General features: G+C 47.5%; 1 protein-coding gene across 3 annotated transcripts in view; it reads left to right on the top strand.

Annotated features, from left to right (window-relative positions):
* The window catches only part of RERE (arginine-glutamic acid dipeptide repeats), a 132,754-nt gene that overhangs the window by 73,147 nt on the left and 40,779 nt on the right, over positions 1-18,828 (top strand). For all 3 annotated transcript variants that reach the window (XM_021537774.2, XM_021537771.2, XM_077788094.1), the window contains one exon: positions 3,643-3,741. In XM_021537774.2, coding sequence (XP_021393449.2) covers positions 3,643-3,741 — 99 coding nt within the window. The remainder of the gene's footprint in view (positions 1-3,642; positions 3,742-18,828) is intronic.

The raw sequence follows: 18,828 nt of genomic DNA, 5'->3' as shown, positions 1-18,828 counted from the left end.
AGGCAGGGCCAGGCTCCCTGCCCAGGCCTGTCCCAGCCTGGAGCCAATCCTGCCCCTGGAATTTCCATTCATCCTCATCCTCCTCCTACAGAAAGGGCCCAAACCCAAGGCTGGGATTGCTGCTAGAACGTCGGGGGAGTATGCAAAATACTCCTGTTTTTTGAAAGGTGTTTTTAAAGTTTTGCAGGTGATTGGCAAGTTCTCACCTGGCTCTGTGTGGAGCACTGGCCATGCCTGGATTGCCCCACAGCTGTTTTGCAGCTGCATTTGGGCTCTTTGGCACCTCCCTGGCAATGCCAGTGCCAAGTGGCTTCATCGCAAATACCAGGCTTTTTAATCTTCAGCAGCAGCTCTTTAGATGCTTAAAATAGATTAGAGCTGGGGGAACAAGATGGAAGTTGGGTTTTTTTGTTTGTTTGTTTGTTTGTTTTTTAATTATTTTGTCTGATACCCAAATTATATCCTAAAGGGCATTTGGGGCTTTTGTCTTGCTGGGTTTTAGAAATGGTTGATAACAATTAAAAGGAGCATATTCCATTTTCATAGTAGGGCAAGATGTCCATAGCTGTACAGACTATTACAGCCCGCTGAACTTTGTCAGCTCTGCTACTGAAAGGAGTGGCCTGAATTACATTTTGTGTTAAATGAGGTGTTGGGTTGGAGTTATCACACCCAGAGATGGAGCTGCTCCTGGCAGTCATCCCCATCCTGCTCCTCATTTTCCTTCTTTTTCCTTCTCCCTCATCTTGGGATATGGGACCAATCATCATCCCATGGAAGAGCCAGTCTGGAAGTGGAAAACTGGAATTTCAGAGCTGGACTCGCTGCAGCCCCAGAAAATGGGTTTGGCTGAACAATCCCTTCTGCTCTAAGGTCCAGCCCAAACCAGGCTGGCAGCCAATGGTTCTGAAGCAGTTCAGTAAAACTCTCATGAGACAGCAGCAATTTCTCCTTGGAGAAAAAGGCTCTGGGATCTCAGTGCTCTTAATGGACTGCAGTTATTTAATGCTGAGCCCTGAATGCAGCCTGGCTGAGCTGGGCTTTTCAAGGCAGAGCATAATGGCTGTAATTGCCAAAGGAAGCCTTGCTGGAGCAGGAGCTGCCAGATGCAATGGCACTCTGCTCTAAAAAGGTCACAGGAAAGGGACATTTAAATTAAGTTATAAATTACAATTGAAGAACAATATTTTGATGAGCAAGCCCAGAGATGTCAGAGCTGCAAGATGTAATTCATGGGTTCATTACAGACTGGAGGTGCCTGACAGCTGAGCCATGCCAAAGGAGAATTTATTTGCAGCATCCCCCAGACAGAAATGGCAGCTCTGCTCAGAGGCTGCAGTAGGAGCTGGAACCTTGTGGGATGTGAAATCAGCCCTTGATGTGAAACCCCTTCCCTGGCACCTGGCTTTCTGTAATAGCAATGCAAAGGAGCCTTTGGGGCACGTGCACATCCTGAATTTTGCTTTAATCCTGTCCAGTGGTGCAGAAATTGCTGTATTTTCTGTTTCAAGGTACCTTTGTGTTGGTTCCCTTTGTTGCAGTTGTTCACAGATCAAATCTCACTCTTTGGTGGTGCCAAATTTGGATGCAGAGTTAATGCTAAAAATGGAGATTCTCTGGCTGGCTGGACAATGATGCAGTGTTTATAGAAATACCTGGAGAAGTTCGAGCAGAAGTTAATGAAACCAGAGGCAGTCATCATTAGCTGTTATTTATACTCTGAATCTTGCCAATAAAGTGCTCAGGTATACTAAATGGCTGCAAGTAAAAAGCAGAGAATGAGCCAGACTGGAGCATGTAAATTTAACTCCAGCACTTAAAGAAAGTATTTTTCATTTCTGCTGCATTATTCTACTCCTGGCATTTATAAAACTTTTTTTTTTCCATTCCCACCTGCTAAAATTAACATTTTTCAGGAGCCTCTAAGCTTGTCTCATGTTTTCACAGGGGTGCTCTCTATGCCATGGCTCTTCTGTCATTCTGTGCTGATGGGGTTTGGGGTTGTTATTAATGTAATTACTTGCTCAGAAGTTCATGCCCATATAATCTGTGGCTGATCTGGGGCAGCCTTGCTGGCCTGAAAACTTCTTTTTTTCTGGAGTAGTTGCCTGTCAGCCCAGGCTGTTCTTTCTGGGCTTGTCTGGTTTCTTTTCCTTGCAGTTGAGCTGCTTGGGCAGTGGGGCTGCCAGGGAAAAACACGTGTTGTCCTTGAGGCAAAATAAAGATGCCCTCCAAGTTCCAAAGAGGCTTTGGCACTGCTCGTGTTCGGGGAGGGAGCAGAGAGGGGAGGGAAACAGGAGCCTCATTCTCCTCAGCACTGTCACATCTCCCCAGTGAAAAATCCTCTAGGTAGTGGCATGCACAGAAAAGAGGCATTTGCAAGGTGAGCTGGCAAAACAAACAGTGCTTTTTTCTTTGAGATGGATTTGTTCCCAGTGCTGGAGTGCAAACAGGGAGGAAAATTAATGTGTACCCAGCAGAAAAGGCAACATCTTCTTTTCATGCCTGTAAGTGGGCATTGCATACCACGGGAGCCTTAGAACTACTAAAAACAAAGGTGTTTTTTTATTTTTTCCAGGCAGTTTTGGTGCTTCAGCAGAGTCAGTGAGGGCTGGCAGTGCAGGCTGAGCTCTGAGCTCTGGCCAGGGGGTCTGCTGGAGGCAGGAGCTGAGCCCAGGCAGTGACAGCCAGGGCTTCTGCTGGCCCTGCTGGCCCTTCTTCTAGCCCTGCTGACTGTTCTGCTAGCCCTGCTAGCCCTGCTGACTGTTCTGCTAGCCCTGCTAGCCCTGCTGGCCCTGCTAGCTCTGCTAGGTCTGGTGCTAGCCCTGCTGGCCCTGCTCTGCTGGCACCCCCCAGAGCCAGGGCTGGAAGGGGGCAGCAGGAGGAAATGAACTCCTGGAAGTTGAAGCACTCTTGTCTTTGGTTACCCTGCATCAGTGCAGGGAATGAATTCCTGTAACCTCCCACAGGTGCCAAATAAAAGCTCAAAATTAACAAAAACCACTGGGGCTTCGTTTGCTTCTTGCCCACCCTCTGCAATTCAAGCACTCGTTTCTGTGCAGAAATCCTGTTTGTATTGTTGTTTTGGTTGTTGGGGAGGGAAAAAAGTTCTGGTTGCAGTTGAGGACCATTTGTGTTTGTTCCAAAAACACACTGCATTAACAGCAGAGCTCTGGGCCCAGGAGTGAAGTACTTTTTATTTTTAGAAATACTTGTTTTTTTCCTTTAAAATCCCCCCAAGTACTCTAAAGTAAGGAATGCCCCAGTAAGTTGGTGAGGGGGAAGAGCACCTTCAGCAGTCCAAGCTGTGTGGGGTATAACCCATCACATACTCATTTTTATTTTCTCTGGCTGACATCACGTGGAGTCCTGTGAGTGGAAGAGAGCAGTGTGACTTTGGCTGAAGCATTCCCTGGGGCAGGGTTGGGAAGGAGGAGGGATCCCTGGTTTCATGCTGCTGCTCCTTCCCCTGCTCAAACCTCAGTTACCCTTCAGGTTGTTTACATCTCACTTCATCCATCAACAGTAAAAATAATTAGGCAGAGAACATCTCATGTGGCTCCCTGTAGTGGTTTTTTTTTTCCCTCCAATATCAGATCACTGCTAATTCCTTTGAATGATCTATTTGTCTTTATTTTTCAGCTACATGAAAGTAACTATGATGCTGGAAAAGCCCTGCAGCGCTTGGTGAAGAAACCTGTGCCAAAGCTGATTGAGAAGTGTTGGACTGAAGATGAAGTGGTAGGAAATGATTTATCTCCTCTAGCCTTTATGGTTCACCTTGCTGCTCTTGCTTTTTTATGTTGGTTTTTTTTTTCTCTTAAAGGGGTTCTCTCTATGAGCAAGAAGAGGGCGGGTGTGTAAATAAAAATACACATGCAGGTGTATATAAATGAAAGAAAACCTGATCCAGTGCATGACAGAATTAATTACTCACGGAAAAGTGACAGGAGAAAAGTTTGGTTGTTTTATTTTGCCCTTTTTTTTTTTTTTTTCCCATCGAGTGGGTCAGTTTTTAAGCTGGTTAATTGGTAAAGTGTTTAAAGAAGTAAACAAAAATACAAATGTGATATTGTTTAGTTACTAATAAAGCTGGCAAATAGGACTGATTAATGGAGGAAACTTTCACGTTCTCTTAGTGGCTTTAATTATTCAGGCAATGTCTGGAGAGACTTTTTAAGCTGTAGGCTCTCTGCAAGGCTTTCAGGGAGTTCTTGCAGTGCATGACGTGTGCTCTGCCCTCTCCTCATTTAAACCTTCCTGCAGGAGCTGGGCCAGCCCAGGGCCCCACAAAGACCCTTTGTGGCTGCCTGAGCAGGCAGGGAGGGTGCCAGGGCAGGGGCAGGGCCTGGGCACACTCCCCTGCTCACTCCTGCACTTACCCATCCCAGGAGGGAGCTGGAACAGATCCTGGCAGGGCTCTGCCCTGGGTTCTTCACTTTGGGTTGAGACTGCTCCAGCCTGTGCTCTCTGCACACATCCAGGGGTAAACTGTGCCAGCATCTCTCTTTTTCTCCCTGGGTAGCTTTTTTCTCTTTTTTTTCCATCGGCTGCCCTGAGCTGTGAGTGCTGGAGCTGCTGCACTCAGAGGTTTTGATGATCCACCCCTGTTAAATGAGAGAGAATGGAGCCTTACCAGTGGAAAAAACCAAAGTTTATTGAAAAGTGAAGCATTACTGCAGGAGTGCAGCCTATGAGCAGAGAGTCATGATCACTGACTCCATAAATCATTGTCAGCCCCAGCTCATTTTATCATATTTGTTCTTGCTCTGCTCCATCCAAGTTTCCAGAAATATTTGGCAGCCCTCCAGGCTGGGCAGAGCCAAAGATCAAACTGTGCTCTTATTTATAGACAGCAAAGCTCCACCTGCACAGCCTCAGAGCCTCCTGGTCCCTGCAGCTCCAGCCCCAGCAGCTGTGCTGCATTTTGGAGCATTTTGGAGCCTTGCAGGAGAAGTTTCCTTATTGCAGGCCCTGGGAGCTGAGGAGAGCTCTGACCCACAGGGTGCTAAAGCTGCAGAGGAATTCTGCAGTGAAGTGTTGGTCAGAAAATACTGAGGTGTCAAACCCTAAGTCTGGCCAAAACAATGTCACAATAATTGACAGCATGAATTCTGTGTGTCCCCCTCATCTTAGGGTGGTTGAGTGATAATCCCAGAGAGCTCTGAGGGAAATGGAGACCCAGGTCCAATCCCTGTCCTTATTTGGGCTAGACTTGTAATAAATCTCTTCTGGCAGCCCAGCAAATGTGGCTTACTTAAATTTAAATACTTAGATTTAAGTTTGCAGTTGGATAAATAGGCAGATCCCACACCTGATACAGAGCTTGGGTTAACCTGAATAATAATAATAATGAAAATAATGCCACCACATTTAAATTTTTTTTGTGGACTCTCAGCTGCCGAAAGACAAAGCCTTTGTTTTCCATTAGAACAGCTCTGCTGCCTGTGTCCAAACTGTGAGGTAGGAGCTTCTTGGCAGTGTCAGACCTGATTAAAACAAAGGATGGGAGTTGTGTTATTTTTTCCTGCTGCTGCTGCGGCTGCAGATGTTTAGATGGAATTAAACAGAGGATAAAATTGGCCACTGATTGAGTTACACGAGGGCTGTGTAAATCTGGAGGCCGGGGTTTGTTGTTTCCCTCGTGTTTCTGAACCTGTGGCTATTTTGAAAGCTTTTTTTGTCCCAGTGTGTAACTGCAGAGGCACAGGGTGAGGGCCAGCCCTGCACACAGCCTGTGAGCGTGGCTGAGGCACCTCCTGCTCCTGTGCAGGGCAGCTCCAGCAGCGTGTCCTGTCTGGGGGGCTCCTTCCCACCTGCCAGCATCCACAGCTCTGCTGGGCAGGGCTGGCTTTCTCTGTAGTGCTCAGGAATTCACTTCCGTGGGCAAGCTGCAGCAATTGTCCCATTTAATGCCTGACTGAGGCTTTCTGAGCACACACAGCCTCCAGCAGCATCTCCTGGTGCTCAGGGGCTGCAGCTTCCTCAGACAGCAGCATGGAGGAGGGGGATTGCTCGGGGAGAAGCCAGGAGCAAAGCTGTCTTGGTTTGTGCCCCCTGCAGGTTTAAATCTCCACCCAAAGCTAGCCTGGGCTGTCAGAGCAGTGAGTTCTGCTCTGCACCTCGTGGCCACCTCCAAAAATGCCCCTGGAAGCCTTTGCCAGGCATGGGGGTTTGCATGCAGGCAGGCAGAAATCCCCCCAGGGGTGGAGTGGTGCTGCTCTGCTCTTCTCCTCTCGGAAATCCTTTGTGACTGCTGTGGGAGTGGGGTTTGGAGCCATGGGATGGGGCTGACAGTGCCTCTGTGCCCTGATGATGGAGCTGAGATCCCAGATCTGGAGCCAGGATCAGGAACTTCTTCAGCTGAGGTTAAATGAACATCCCCATTCCTGCTGTGGGAACATCTCCCAAGACAAACTGTCCTTATAAAATGACCATGGAAAACCTGGGAGAAAATCTCTGCAAAATGGCTTCTGCATTTACACCAGGGGGATGTTCAGTGCAGTTGTGACCCTGCACTTGCTCCAGGTGCAAAAATGAGCTCCCAGCTGGGATCAATAACCTATCAAAGAGTGGAATTAATGCAGGGTACAGTGCTCCTCTCTAGTTTTGGTAACCTGATGGGAAGGTTTTCTGTTCTGGAGTGTTCATGTGCTGAAGTGAGGAAGGAGAGGAGCTGCTTCTGACTGCTGCTCCCCCAGCTCCACCTCACACTTTTATCTCTTCATTCAGAATGTGCTTTTTGCTCTCGATCAGAAGTTCTGACAAAATCAATAGGGCTTTCAGGAGAGAGAAATCAGAATCAGAACTGAAGGAACCTCCAGTTTATTAGGTTTTTAATTAAACATGATGAACACATTTTAAATACCACAAAGGCCTGGGGCTGAGCTGCATCTAATCGAAACAGATTAAGTCACCCGTCCACACTTGGGTAGTTATTAATTCTGTTTATTTATGCATGCTTGCTACAGGCAGAGTTTGCTGCTGCTCTGCTGCAGTTTATTGCACAGCGATGCTCTCCTGCATGGAGCTGTGCTCCTCATTAGCATTCAGATGTTGATTATGAAGAACTGCTGAGGTTTAATTGAAGCACCTTTGGAACTCGGGGCTGTGTCTTCCAAAGCTGAAGGAGATCTGGGTGAAGCAGTACTTAACATTCTTTCCTGGGCAATTCCTCCCTTTTGCTCTACACTTTGCTCCGTCCATGTCAGATTCTCTAAAGGAAGTTGCCAGGTGTTCCTTAGGAAGGTTCTGTCACCTTGTGCACCTCTGTGCAGAACTGGCAGTGCCACCCCTGATAACTGCCTTTTATCTTGAAATATTCTGCCTTTTAAATATTTTACATGGCTCTTGATGTCGAGTAGTTGAGGTAAACAACCTCCATTCAAACAACCTGCTCAATTTATGTGCAGGGGTAGTTAATCCTGGCTGGTGCTAAATCTTAATTGGCCGTGTACATCGATTTACAAGTTCATAAATTTTAAAATATTCACACCTGGCTTCAGCTTAAACTCGTTTATCATAAAACACAAATGGAGATCCTTCTGCCAGAAAGGACAAGATACAGCAAACCACTTTCCTAATATGTTTGCAAGGGTTTGTAATCCAGCATGGCAGGTCAAGGAATTACTTATGCAAAACCCACAGACTTATTTGCTTGGCTTCTTTGCCTGGAATCATCTTCAGATGTCTCATCCACCCTTTTTGGAGTGTCTGCTGATGAAAACATTGTTCTCATGTTCTCCTTTGAAACCAGGGCTCTTCAGATATGCTGGGAGACAGAGCTGGGGCAAAAATACCGTGGATTTTATTTACTGTTTATGTGGCAGCTATAGAAAATGGAATTCAGAGCCAGATTGAAACAGAGCCTCTGGAATGGTCGAGTGGAAAGAAATCATAAAGGGGAATTGGAAAAGCTGAGCAGCGTTGCAGGGCTGACTCCTGGGGTGGGCTGGGGAGCTTGAGACACCAGTTCCTGCTCAGTGTCATTGCTCTGCCCACAAAAAATAAACATTGCAGCTTCCCAGAGGAGTGAGAGTCCCACTAAATGAACATTTGCTGGAATTTAGTGATCCAGCCACGTCTGCAAATGTGATAGTAACAATTGAAACTTAGCGGAGTGCTGAGATAAAAACCCACCAAACTCAGGTTGCCGTGGCCTTGTAGGAGCTGTGTTTTTAGAATAAATAAGATTTTAGTTTAAGCATGTGTGGGAAGGTCTTGTGTGTGTCTTACTCTAAGAACTCATAGTGGAAAAGAACCCTCAGCCCTCACAGTCAAAAGTGACCAGTGAAGGATGAAATTACTCTGCTTGGGGGAAAAAGTTGTTATTTAAAGGTTGCATAAAATTATAGTTACTGAGTAGCTGGCAGGTTTACAAAATGCTGAGGTGCAGTACAGCTGGAAAATACAAGGTGTGTTACAGCTCAAAAAGGGGAATTTGGTTTAAGCACGGGTTCCTAGATGAAAGATAACAATCTTTTGTTTGTGATTAACTTGCATCAGTCTTTGATCCAAGCCCTTGTTGAGGGGGATCAATACTGCACATACAGCACCGAGTTTATTGTCAAGTCCTTTTGGAAATAAGGCAGTGAATTAAAAATCAATTATACGTGCAGAAAAGTTTGTGTAGGGCAATCAATTCTGTCCTTTTAGTTTGCCAAAAGATTCCATTGTTTAACCAGCTGTGAAAAGGAATGAATTCTAAAGGCCTCCAGCAAATGAGGGAGCCCAAAGGGGTGGGGGGAGAGATTTAAAAAAAAATTATTTCAGCATTTCATGTTCTGCAAAGGCTCTTCAGGGATAAATCTATAAATCCTGTCAGTGACCTTGGCTTCCGAGTGGGTGATTTCAGTGCTTTCCCTGATGTTGGTCTTTGCCCAGTTGCCAGAACGTTGCTGTTTCCTTACCAGTGTGATTTTGGGGTTTGCTGAGGTGTGGACGCTCCTGGGCCGCCTCTCTCTGCCCTGACGTGGAACATTTCTCTCTGTTGAGCACTTACCCTGCTGCAGATCCCCAGAAACACCAGCTCAGCCCCTTGGCCTGGCCAGGAGCCACAGCTCAGGAGCTGTTTGTGTTTGGGATGGAAGAGAAGCCCCAGCCCCAGCCATCCCTGGGTGCCTTCAGCAGCTGCTGCTGTGCTTTCCAGAGCAGGCTCTGCTCTCCACACCCCTGAGCTCCCTGCTGCCAAGGGAAGCTCTGTGCTGCTTGCAGGATTCAGAAACCAGCCGAGGCTGATTGTCAGAACTGCATTTTTCAGCTCCTTTTCAAGGGCATCTTGGAGATGGAGCTCAGCTGTCCTTCCTGGCGCTCTCCATCATCCCTGTGTGTGCATTTCCAAGCGAGTGCTGGGGCTGAGGGGCTGCATTTGTCCTCCCAGAGGGCTTTTGGCCAGCCAGCAGCAGGGTGAGTTTGGTGTCCGTGGGTCTGTCCCAGCCCGGGGCTGAGCAGAGCCCAGCAGAACCCTGTGCTGGGCACACAGCAGCCCCAGGTTCCTGCCTGGACCCTCTGCTGCTGTCTGCCAGGGACACAGCCTGCACCAGCCTGACCTTTTCTCCAGATCCTGTCTGCTCAGGGATCCGGAATCCGGGGTAAATATAACCTCCTGCTGCATCCTGTGCTGCTCCAGAAGGAAACTGAGTCACGGCATTCCCAGGAGCAGCTGGGGAGTGCAGGGATCAGCACTGCTGGGGATTTTCTGAGCTTGGTGCTTTTGGCATAGCAGGAGAACCGAGGGAGGGATTGTAACTCACTCTGCTGGTTGTGGTGAAAGTGCAATTGAAGTAGAGTAATAAGTAATGAAGTGCTTTGATATTTTTCTGGTTTTAGTGTGTGATAGAAATCTGCAGCTTCTTTCCAAGTGCTTTTGGCTTAGTCCAAGTTGATATAGGTAAAAGTGTCTCCTTTTCAAATGCTTATGTTGGAATTACACTTTATTAAACTCACAGAGCCCAGGAATGGATTACTTGACGTGGCAAATGTCTGTTTTATTTTGGAGGAGTTGTTTGCTGTCTAAATGGCAATTTGCTGTTCCTAACAAGATTGCTTTACAAACACACAAACCCCAACCCCTAAAACAAAGCGAGTGCAGGCAGATGACAGCGTTGTCTGCAGTTTGACAAGATGATATTTGATTTTTGAATGTTTTTTCCCTGGTAGTTTGGGTCTCTGTCTGAGTTTTGACTTTGATTCTTTGTTTGAACACAGAGGCTGACAGCCCCAAACCCCCAAACTTCCTGAATGTCACTGGATTCTCTGTTCTGCCCAACAGCTTAGCTGGGAATTATTTAGTCTGGCCCAGTGGCCATTGCAGCAGCAAATGACAAAATGCTCTTCAAATGGGTGTAGTGACATAATTCCTATTGAAGAAATGTTGATTACTGTCACAATGTGGATGCTCTGTGTGCTTTAGTGCTCAGGGCTTATCTTTCTTGCACAACATAAGCAGTATGAATGCCAAAATACACCTCATTTGCAAGTGCTGTTTGCATGATAAATTTTATTTTTCTAATCTCCCCTATCAACAGAACCATTTTTTTTTTAATCTTTCCAATGACATAAAAATGCATTTTAATGAAGCAAATTATAAGCTTTGTCTCTTCTGTGTACGAGCAGGGCGGCCACATTCAATTAGGCTGAGAAATGCTCATTTGTTCTATTACAGGCTGTAACAGAGGAGTGCAGAACACGATCCATCACCAGTTGCTCAGCTTTATGTTACTTAAATCACTTGCCATCCTGTCAGGGGCTCGGAATCCTCCACGGGAGCCATTATTTAATTTAAGTTTGTAAAGGTGTCACTTGTTTGATAATAGGCAGCTTCTGTAGTAGATGAATAGGGACTAAATATTCATCATTTTCTGCATCCATCCCAGATCCCTGATGAGTTACAAGGATAGCAGTGCCAGCAGAGCTAATGATGATGGTGCCATGAAAGGAGTTTGACAGCAATAAGGACTTGGTGCAGGGGAAACTGCACAGCCTGCAGGGGGACAGGCAGAGGGTGGTGGGCACTGAAAGGCTCCCCGGGGCATGGGAGCACAGGGAGGGATTGCTGGGGTGTCCTGGGCAGGGATGGGACTCGGGGCACTGCTCCTGTGGGTGCCTCCCAGCTCGGGGTGTTCCAGCATTCTGGGAATTCTGCTGCAGCTGCAGAGGCTTCGTCTGTGAGCCAGAGCCAGCGAGAGGGGTTCCATGTGAGCTGCAAGGAAACTCAAGATTTGGGTGTGATTCCCCCTGGAAGGAATTTGGGGTCCATCCCTGGCTGTGGAGGGGCTTCACCCTGAACCCGTGGCTGGCCCAGCTGAGCCCAGAGCAGCTCCTGGAGTGCCCAGCTCCTCTCTGCCCTCTGCTCTCTCCATGCTCTGTGCTTCTCACGTGTGTTGATCTGTGCCCAGGAGGCTGCAGTTGAAATCTGCTGCTCCTGCCAGTGCTGTTTTTGTACTTTGTGCCTCGTGGTTGTGACTGTTTTGTGGTGAAGGCTTTGTGGTTGTGCTTCAGCTTTTGCAGCTTCGATACCTGCCCTGCTCCCCCCGTGCTTGTTCCAGCCTGGGTTTCCCCAGCCTTTTGTTCCTCCCTGCTCCCCCAGCCTCTGCCTGCAGCCCTCAGATTTATATGGCTTTTAGGCTGCGTGGGGAGATTGATCAGCCAGGCCTTATGCATTTAGAGGAGCTGATAAATGACACGGCAGCACATTCCCCTCCGCTGCTCCGGAATAACTTCAGCGCTCAAATCAAACATCCCATTTGCCACAAATTGGGGAAGGCAAAGAGGGCACCTCTGGTTTATTAGGGTGCATATTTCATTTATCTGTTATGGGAGGTATTGGCCAGTTCTACGTGTCTGGGGAGGTAATTCCAGAGTCTCAGCACCACCTCCCCCTGCCCCCTCCACAATATCCACCTCCAAGGTTTCCTCTCCAGCCTTCACCTTTGTTACAGCTGCGTTTCTGGTCCTTCATTTTCAAATCTTTAATCATTTCCTCTCTTTTTCTCTACTGGCCCCATTCTTCCCCTCACTGAGGATGTGTCCCTGGGCCTGGGATTTGATTTTGTCATCAGTATTTCTTCACCCAGCTTTGCATGCTCAGTTCTCTCTTTGCTCTGCTGCAGCCAGTGGCAGACTTACTCTGAGAGGAATTTAGGGAGTTTCAAGAGGTTGCCTGGTATCATTTTGGCAAGGGTCAAAAACTGGAATTTGTATCTGGGTGCTTGAATTCCGCCCTGGGTATCGCTGCAGTCACAGCCCCTCTGTTAATGATTTACCTGGGAAGGCACCCACAGAAATACCTGCCTCGAGAGAGGGATCATTTCCATTTGGTCTCATTATTCTTGGATTTGTTCATTGCTCCAAAGTCGGGGGCTCTTGAAGTGCTTTTATTTGTTTCCTTTTGCCATTTGCATAAAAATCCCTGTTTGATGGCAGAAACTGTCTCCAGAATAATTGACAATAATGTTTGAAATCCCAAGGGAACACCATTTCTGTAGGGGGGAACTTCACTGGAAATGCTGTGTTTGAGTCTTGAAGGATCACACAAGGTATTTCTGGTAGTCCTTGAAAAGGAGCAAGTCCAGCTCTTTCTTTTTACTTGCTCTTTGGTTTTGAGGTACAAGAAGGCTTTTTTTTATATTAGCATTTTAACAGCAGTTTAAAATAACAACCAGAAATGAATCTCGTTGTGTACAGAAAAGGCAATCTGAAGTATAATCAAAAGCTTTCTGTTGTCTCTTGTCAGCAGCACATTGTTTAGCTTTTCTGGGTCACAAATGTACCAGACCTTTGTTCTGTTTAACTCCTAAAAGGCACCTTTAAAAAATCATTTATGTAAAAAGCACACTCAAATCATTCTGGCTTTGTTAGCAACACTGAGAAGCTGTGGGTTGCAGGAGACAGAGGATGTTGGATAAGCAGAAAGCTCTTTTTTGTCAGCGAGGGCAGGCCCAGGACTTGCTGCTCCCTTTGGAAGGTCCTCCTGCCCTCACCCCTCTGTGCCTTGGTTTGGGCAGGGAACGCTTCCTCTTCCTCCTCTTCTTCTAGCAGAGAAGAGGAAATTGCAAACTGAGCAGCCTTCAAGAAGAGGTTCATGTCTGCCTGCCTCTTCATCCCCTGCTGAAATGTGGGACCACTGGTGACGTTTCCAGGCCTGAGAACGCCTGCAATCACCCAGGAGCTGTTCTTCCAGAGTGGAGGCTGTTTATCCACAGCCCTTCCAGAGCTGCAGGGAGGAAAGTCAGGTTTCCTTTCCTCCTCCTGCTGCTGCTGCTGCTGCTTTAATGCCCAGGGCAGGGCTTGATCCGAGCATCAGCTGCTGCTGCTGCAGCTCTGCGGGCTGGGCTGGGCTCGGGTTTCTGATTTTATCTCGTTTAGGGGATCACATTGCTGCTGCCACACTCTGTGGGACCTCTGGCTGATGAGTGGGGTTGCTGTGGGATCTCTGGATGATCTGTGGGATCTCTGGGTGATCTCTGTGAGCTGTCCGTGCATCCCTGCATCCATCCCTGTGTCCATCCCCAAATCCATCCATCCCTGTATCCATCCTGCATCCATCCATCCATCCCTGCATCCATCCTTCCCTGCATCCATTCCTGCATCCATCCATCCCTGGGTCCATCCCTGCATCCATCCCTGCATCCATCCATCCCTGGGTCCATCCCTGCATCCATCCATCCCTGGGTCCATCCCTGCATCCATCCCTGCATCCATCCATCCCTGGGTCCATCCCTGCATCCATCCCTGCATCCATCCATCCCTGGGTCCATCCCTGCATCCCTCCTGCACAGGTTGCCTGGCAACCCTTCCCAGTGCCTCGAGTGCCTCTCCAGCAGCTCAGCTCGGGGATGATTTATCTGATTTATCCGGGCAGGGACCCGGGAGGCAGCACCGGGGCTTTTAACGGGAAGGGCCCGGAGCTGAGGGCTTGGGAGCATTTGATCCAGGCTGTGCAGTGAGAGCCCCAGAGCTGATAATCACGGTGCAATTAGGGCAAACAGAAAGGCTCCTCGTTTAGACAGAGTTGATTTTTAAAGATTTTTTATTTTTTTGCTGTTTTCTTTTCTGTTTCCCATCGGGACTCCCCCAGACACAGGTACAGTGCAGAATGGGAATCAAAGCTTTGCCTGGTGCTTCGGGTGAACCCGTAATCTTTCTCTTTATAAAAATAGCTCTGGTAAAAATCCTGACGGGAAAATACAGCTGGGGTCAGCACAAAAGGTTAGCAGCACCCTGACAGCTCCAGGCCCGGGGTGAAGGAAGAGCTGAATTCTCCTGCAGCTCTGGAAATGTCTGAGAGCTGTTGTGTCACCTTCAATATCATGTTGCCTTTCGTGCAGACTCTTGCATTGATCCCTGGCATTAAACAGAGGAGGGGAAGAGGAGTTTTGTAAACTGGCATTTAGGGAGTGGTTCCTGCTGTGGTCACAAGGAGAACTCTCATCCCCTTGAAACATCACCTTGAATAAAGGAAATGGGAGGAAACTGGGGCAGCCTTTGGGTTGAGCACCTCAGTTCAGCTCCTTCTGCTGGCTGGAGCCCTTTTCCCAGCCTGGCTGTGAGGAGGGGTGGGCAGTCTGTGCAAAGCATGTTGACAAGAGCATTTGTGTGTGTCTGAGGAGGCAAAGAGGAGAAAAGGGATGATGAATCCACTCTGACCTCCTGAATGGCAATATAAATACTTGATTGAAAATCCTAAATAAATGTGTTTGTAACCAGTAATCCTGCTCTGCATGCAATCTCATTTAGCCAACTGGGTATGCAAATGTGCTATTAATGTGTTTGCATCCAGTATAAATACACAAATCTAATCTGTTTATATGTGTCATTTACACACAGCTGTGCTCACGCTCACTTAATACCAATATTTCCAGCCAGCGAGAGGTACCATGGGAGCTCCATTGTTCCCAACAAAAGCAGCTCCATGGAAGGGGGGTCATTATCATCCAGGATCTTTTGGCATTCCCTGGAGGGAGCTGTTAATGACTCGCTCTGTGGCTGCTGTGGCTACTCCAGCTCAGGCTGGGAGCTGCCTCTCCCGCAGAGCTTCGGGCTCAGTCCCCCACGCTTGGGGCCAGGCTCTCCTTTTTCTGTGTAATTCCTCAGGAAGACAAAGCCATGCAGTTGGGAGGGAGAGAGCAAATTGCTGGGCAGCTTGAAGGCTTTGGGCTGATCTATTCCTTGTCAGTTTGTTTAGAGAGGACACTTGATCTCAGGGCAGATGGCCTGGGGAGTGTAGGGTTAGTGTCACGTGTAGGTGACCAGGGCTGCACTCTGCACAGGGGCTTTGAATTTCCAGTGGGAACATCCACGCCTTGTCATACAGACTGGTATCTCATGAATAACACCAAAATATTTTGGTTTTCCCTGTCTTTGTGTGAGAGTACTGGGTGAAAACAAGATTTTATTTTCAAATATCTCTAAATGTGCACACCAAACAGAAGTTTTGCAGCTTGTGAAGATCAAGAAGTAAAGATGCTTTCATTTATTTAGCGTTTATCTGCTGCTAATGAAAACCCCATAAATTTTCCTACCATATTTATTATAAAACTTAAAAATGCATATTAAATATGGAATGTGGTGACAACTTCCATTGGCATCTGCCTGGAAAACCTGGCCTTTCCAGACATGCACTATTGCTTTCATAATAGCAAAATCTCCCATTTTGTTTGCTTAGAATTAAGGAAAAGGTTGAGAGGAGAACTTGCTGTTCTTGGACATAGGCTAAAGATGTGATTTGATTTTGTTTTTTATGAGAAAGACCGAGAAATAAAATCCTTATTTCCTGGATTGAGAAAGATCAGAAGAGGCCCTGTGTGTAAATGTTTTGCATTTCACAATGCTCTTCACTCATTAACCAGGTGGAAGTCATAGGGAGGGAATGAAACAGCACATGGAATTTCTTAGAGGAAATAACGAGCTCTAAACTCGATTGCAGCACCACGTCAGAGGAGAGGCGTTAGTAGCAGTGATAAATTTGCATGTTCATCAGAGTTGTGCTGCCTTTCTGAAGGATTCAGGTGGAAATCTTCAGCTGGAAGGTGATCAAACAGGTTGGTGGTTGTTTTTGCAGTGGATGTTACTGGTGCAGGCTTTCAGCAGCAGCTTTATTCGGGGTTTTTGAGGTAGAGAAGCACACGGGGTGCAGGGTTTGCAGCAGCCAGTTCCTCCTGCCAGGCTGTAATCTGGGGATAATGGAAACCCTGACGCACGAGCTCAGCCCTGGCACTGCCAGCCCCGTGACAAACGTGCCAGCTGAGCTCTGTCAGGCACGGCAGAATGGCTTTGTGTATCTTGTCAGGAGGTTTGTTCCTCGGGATGAAATATGGGACCTGCAAGTAACACGCAGGCAAACATTAACGTGCTTGTTCCTCGTTCTCCCCGCTTATTTATAGCTCCCAGTGTGCACGCAGGATGCTGCAGCATCCAGTGCATTTCAGCAGATGAGCAGAGGGCATCAGGAGGCCTCGTGCTGGGGCTGCCCATGGCCATGGAAACCACCCTATAAAGCAGAGCCGTGGCTGTCAGCACCGGCCGCCCCACGAGCCGTGGGATTCCCTAAAGCTGCTTCACAGCCTCATTATCCACAGCACTTCTTTAATTGTGGCACAGTTTGTCTTCAGTGAGCGGCACAAACAATAATGCTGACAGAATCCTGTCATAAGCAATCTTTTAAAGTTAAACTGAAGTGGTAAAATTGAAATGTTTGTCCTAAAAATCCAAATGATGTACTTGTAAGAATGAAACCATTGTGCTCCAGAGCCACTTCCACTTGTTACCCAAACTTCTCCATAGGTCTGAGCCTCGTTGCTCCCCCAGCCCTGGGTTTGAGGCTATTTTTGCTTGGCAGCTGTCGCTCTCAGATGCCTCCTGTGAGCAGTGCAGCATCTCCTGCAGCACTGGTGCATGTCATTTGTGCGGGGAGAGCAAATTCAATCAGTGTCAGGCTTTGTGAGACACCAGGGAGCAACAGGTTACCTCTGATTTGGTGTGCAACTATTTAATTGTGTTATGTTTAAAGCCATTTTGAGGCCTGTGTTGGGCTTGACTTGGAGAAAAGGAGTAGCTGTTCTTGGTGCAGGGAGAATGGGCCATGATGCCTGAATTAATGGAAGTCTAGAACAGGAAGGAAGATCTGAAGAGGGTTTTTGAAAAAGCATTATTAAGCTCTAGAATTTCTGAGTTTCTGAAATTATTTTTTTGTGTGCTTTGTTGTTATTTATATATTAAGAAGTGTCTCTCTTTCCAAGAGGCACAAAGCTCCTTTAGAGTTGGGTGTCTCTCAGTGGCCCAGGGATAATTCTGTATAACATCAATAAAGGTGACAGCAGAATTGGCCAGAAGGATTGACTTCATTCCTACTTGCAAATTTGGAGCGGCATTCCAAGGTCCCTCTAATTGTGTTATTCAGAAGGGCTCTGTGCTGGGATTGCATTTCCAGAAGGGACTTCTGGCATCCCATGGGGCCAAAGGAAAACAGTTTGGCATGGGTTTTATTAATAGAGCTGAATCACAACACAACCCAAATATAACATAGTTTGGTTAAAAGGAATCTTAAAAAACAAATTAAGAATTAAAGTGCACCATAGTAAGTCTTGGGCAAAATAAGGAATAAGAATTGGGTGTTCTCATTTTATGCCATGGACCAGACTGAGCTGTTCCATCATTGGCTGGAGTGTTCCAGCTCTGCATTCTCCTTATTCCATGCAACTTTTTTGGTCCCCTTTTGCTGTGTGTGCTGTGAAGTGATGCTGCAGAGGTCCCTCTGAGCCAGCCCAGGATGGCAGGGCAGGGCCTGAGGGCATCCCTAGTTCCCTTTGAGCGCCTGCCTTTCCACGTTTCCCCATTTAGCCGGTTGGATTCCTGCAGATGGGAATTGCACCTCTCTTTGGGATGTTGGGAGTGCTGTTGGGGTGTGTTTGTCACTGCTGCTGCCACCTTCTCTTGCCCAGAGCACCAGCCAGAGGTTTGTGATGCACCCAGCCCAGCGTAATGAGAATTCCTTGGGAAAATCCTCCTGGTGAAAACCGAGTGTATGAGGGAGCAGCTGTACTCGGTGGGCACTCGGTACCCTGCTCTGCAGGTACTTGGTGACTTCTGCCTGTGTCTGGGGGCCGGTGCCTTGCTCTCAGTGAAGCCTGCCGTGTTTGGGAGCTCAGGCACCCCTTAGAGCTTCCCTGCCGGTGTGCGGGCTGGTTTGGAAGGAGCAGGTGGGTATGAGTAAATCACACACTGGAAGGGACTGTAATCTCCAAGCCTTTACAAGCAGTGCTTAATTCCCGTCTCCGTGCCCCCGGGCACGTTCTTGGCGAACTCTGCAGTCTTGCTGGTTCTGAGGGTCAGGGTTAGGTGAGGATAGATCCCTGTGGGAGCAAAGCTGCCGGATCCTGAGCGGGAGGCTCCGGGGAAAGGCTCTGCCCTCCACCCAGGGCTGTGCTGCTGCTGCTGAGGTGCCGAATTCGCCTTTTTGGGAATCCTCATGCCCTTCACAACATGAAAGCCTGTGATCCCTGCCCACCTCCTTCCAGCAGACGTTTGCAAAAAGATGCGATCCAAAATACCTTAAAGCCAACTTGAGGCTCGTTTCTCTCTAGGGGATTTTAAAATCTCATCTCCCTCCCTTCCCTGGAATAGTAGGGCCCACATGCTCAGCATTCATTATCTTTTTTGCAGACAGAATTTGTTATTTACTCGTTGTTTATACCTGTACACAGTGTTTACAGGAAAGGAAAAGATTTTTTTTTTTTTTGCTTGTTTCTTTTTAGGCAATTACAAATTGTCATTTCCCTCCTTTCCCTGGAATAGTAGGGCCCACATACTCAACAAATTCTGTCTGCAAAA

The sequence above is a fragment of the Lonchura striata genome, chromosome 24, assembly GCF_046129695.1.
Source record: "Lonchura striata isolate bLonStr1 chromosome 24, bLonStr1.mat, whole genome shotgun sequence".
Lineage (NCBI taxonomy): Eukaryota > Metazoa > Chordata > Aves > Passeriformes > Estrildidae > Lonchura > Lonchura striata.
The sequence above is the reverse complement of the archived record's forward strand: the minus strand, read 5'-3'. Positions and strand labels throughout refer to the sequence as shown.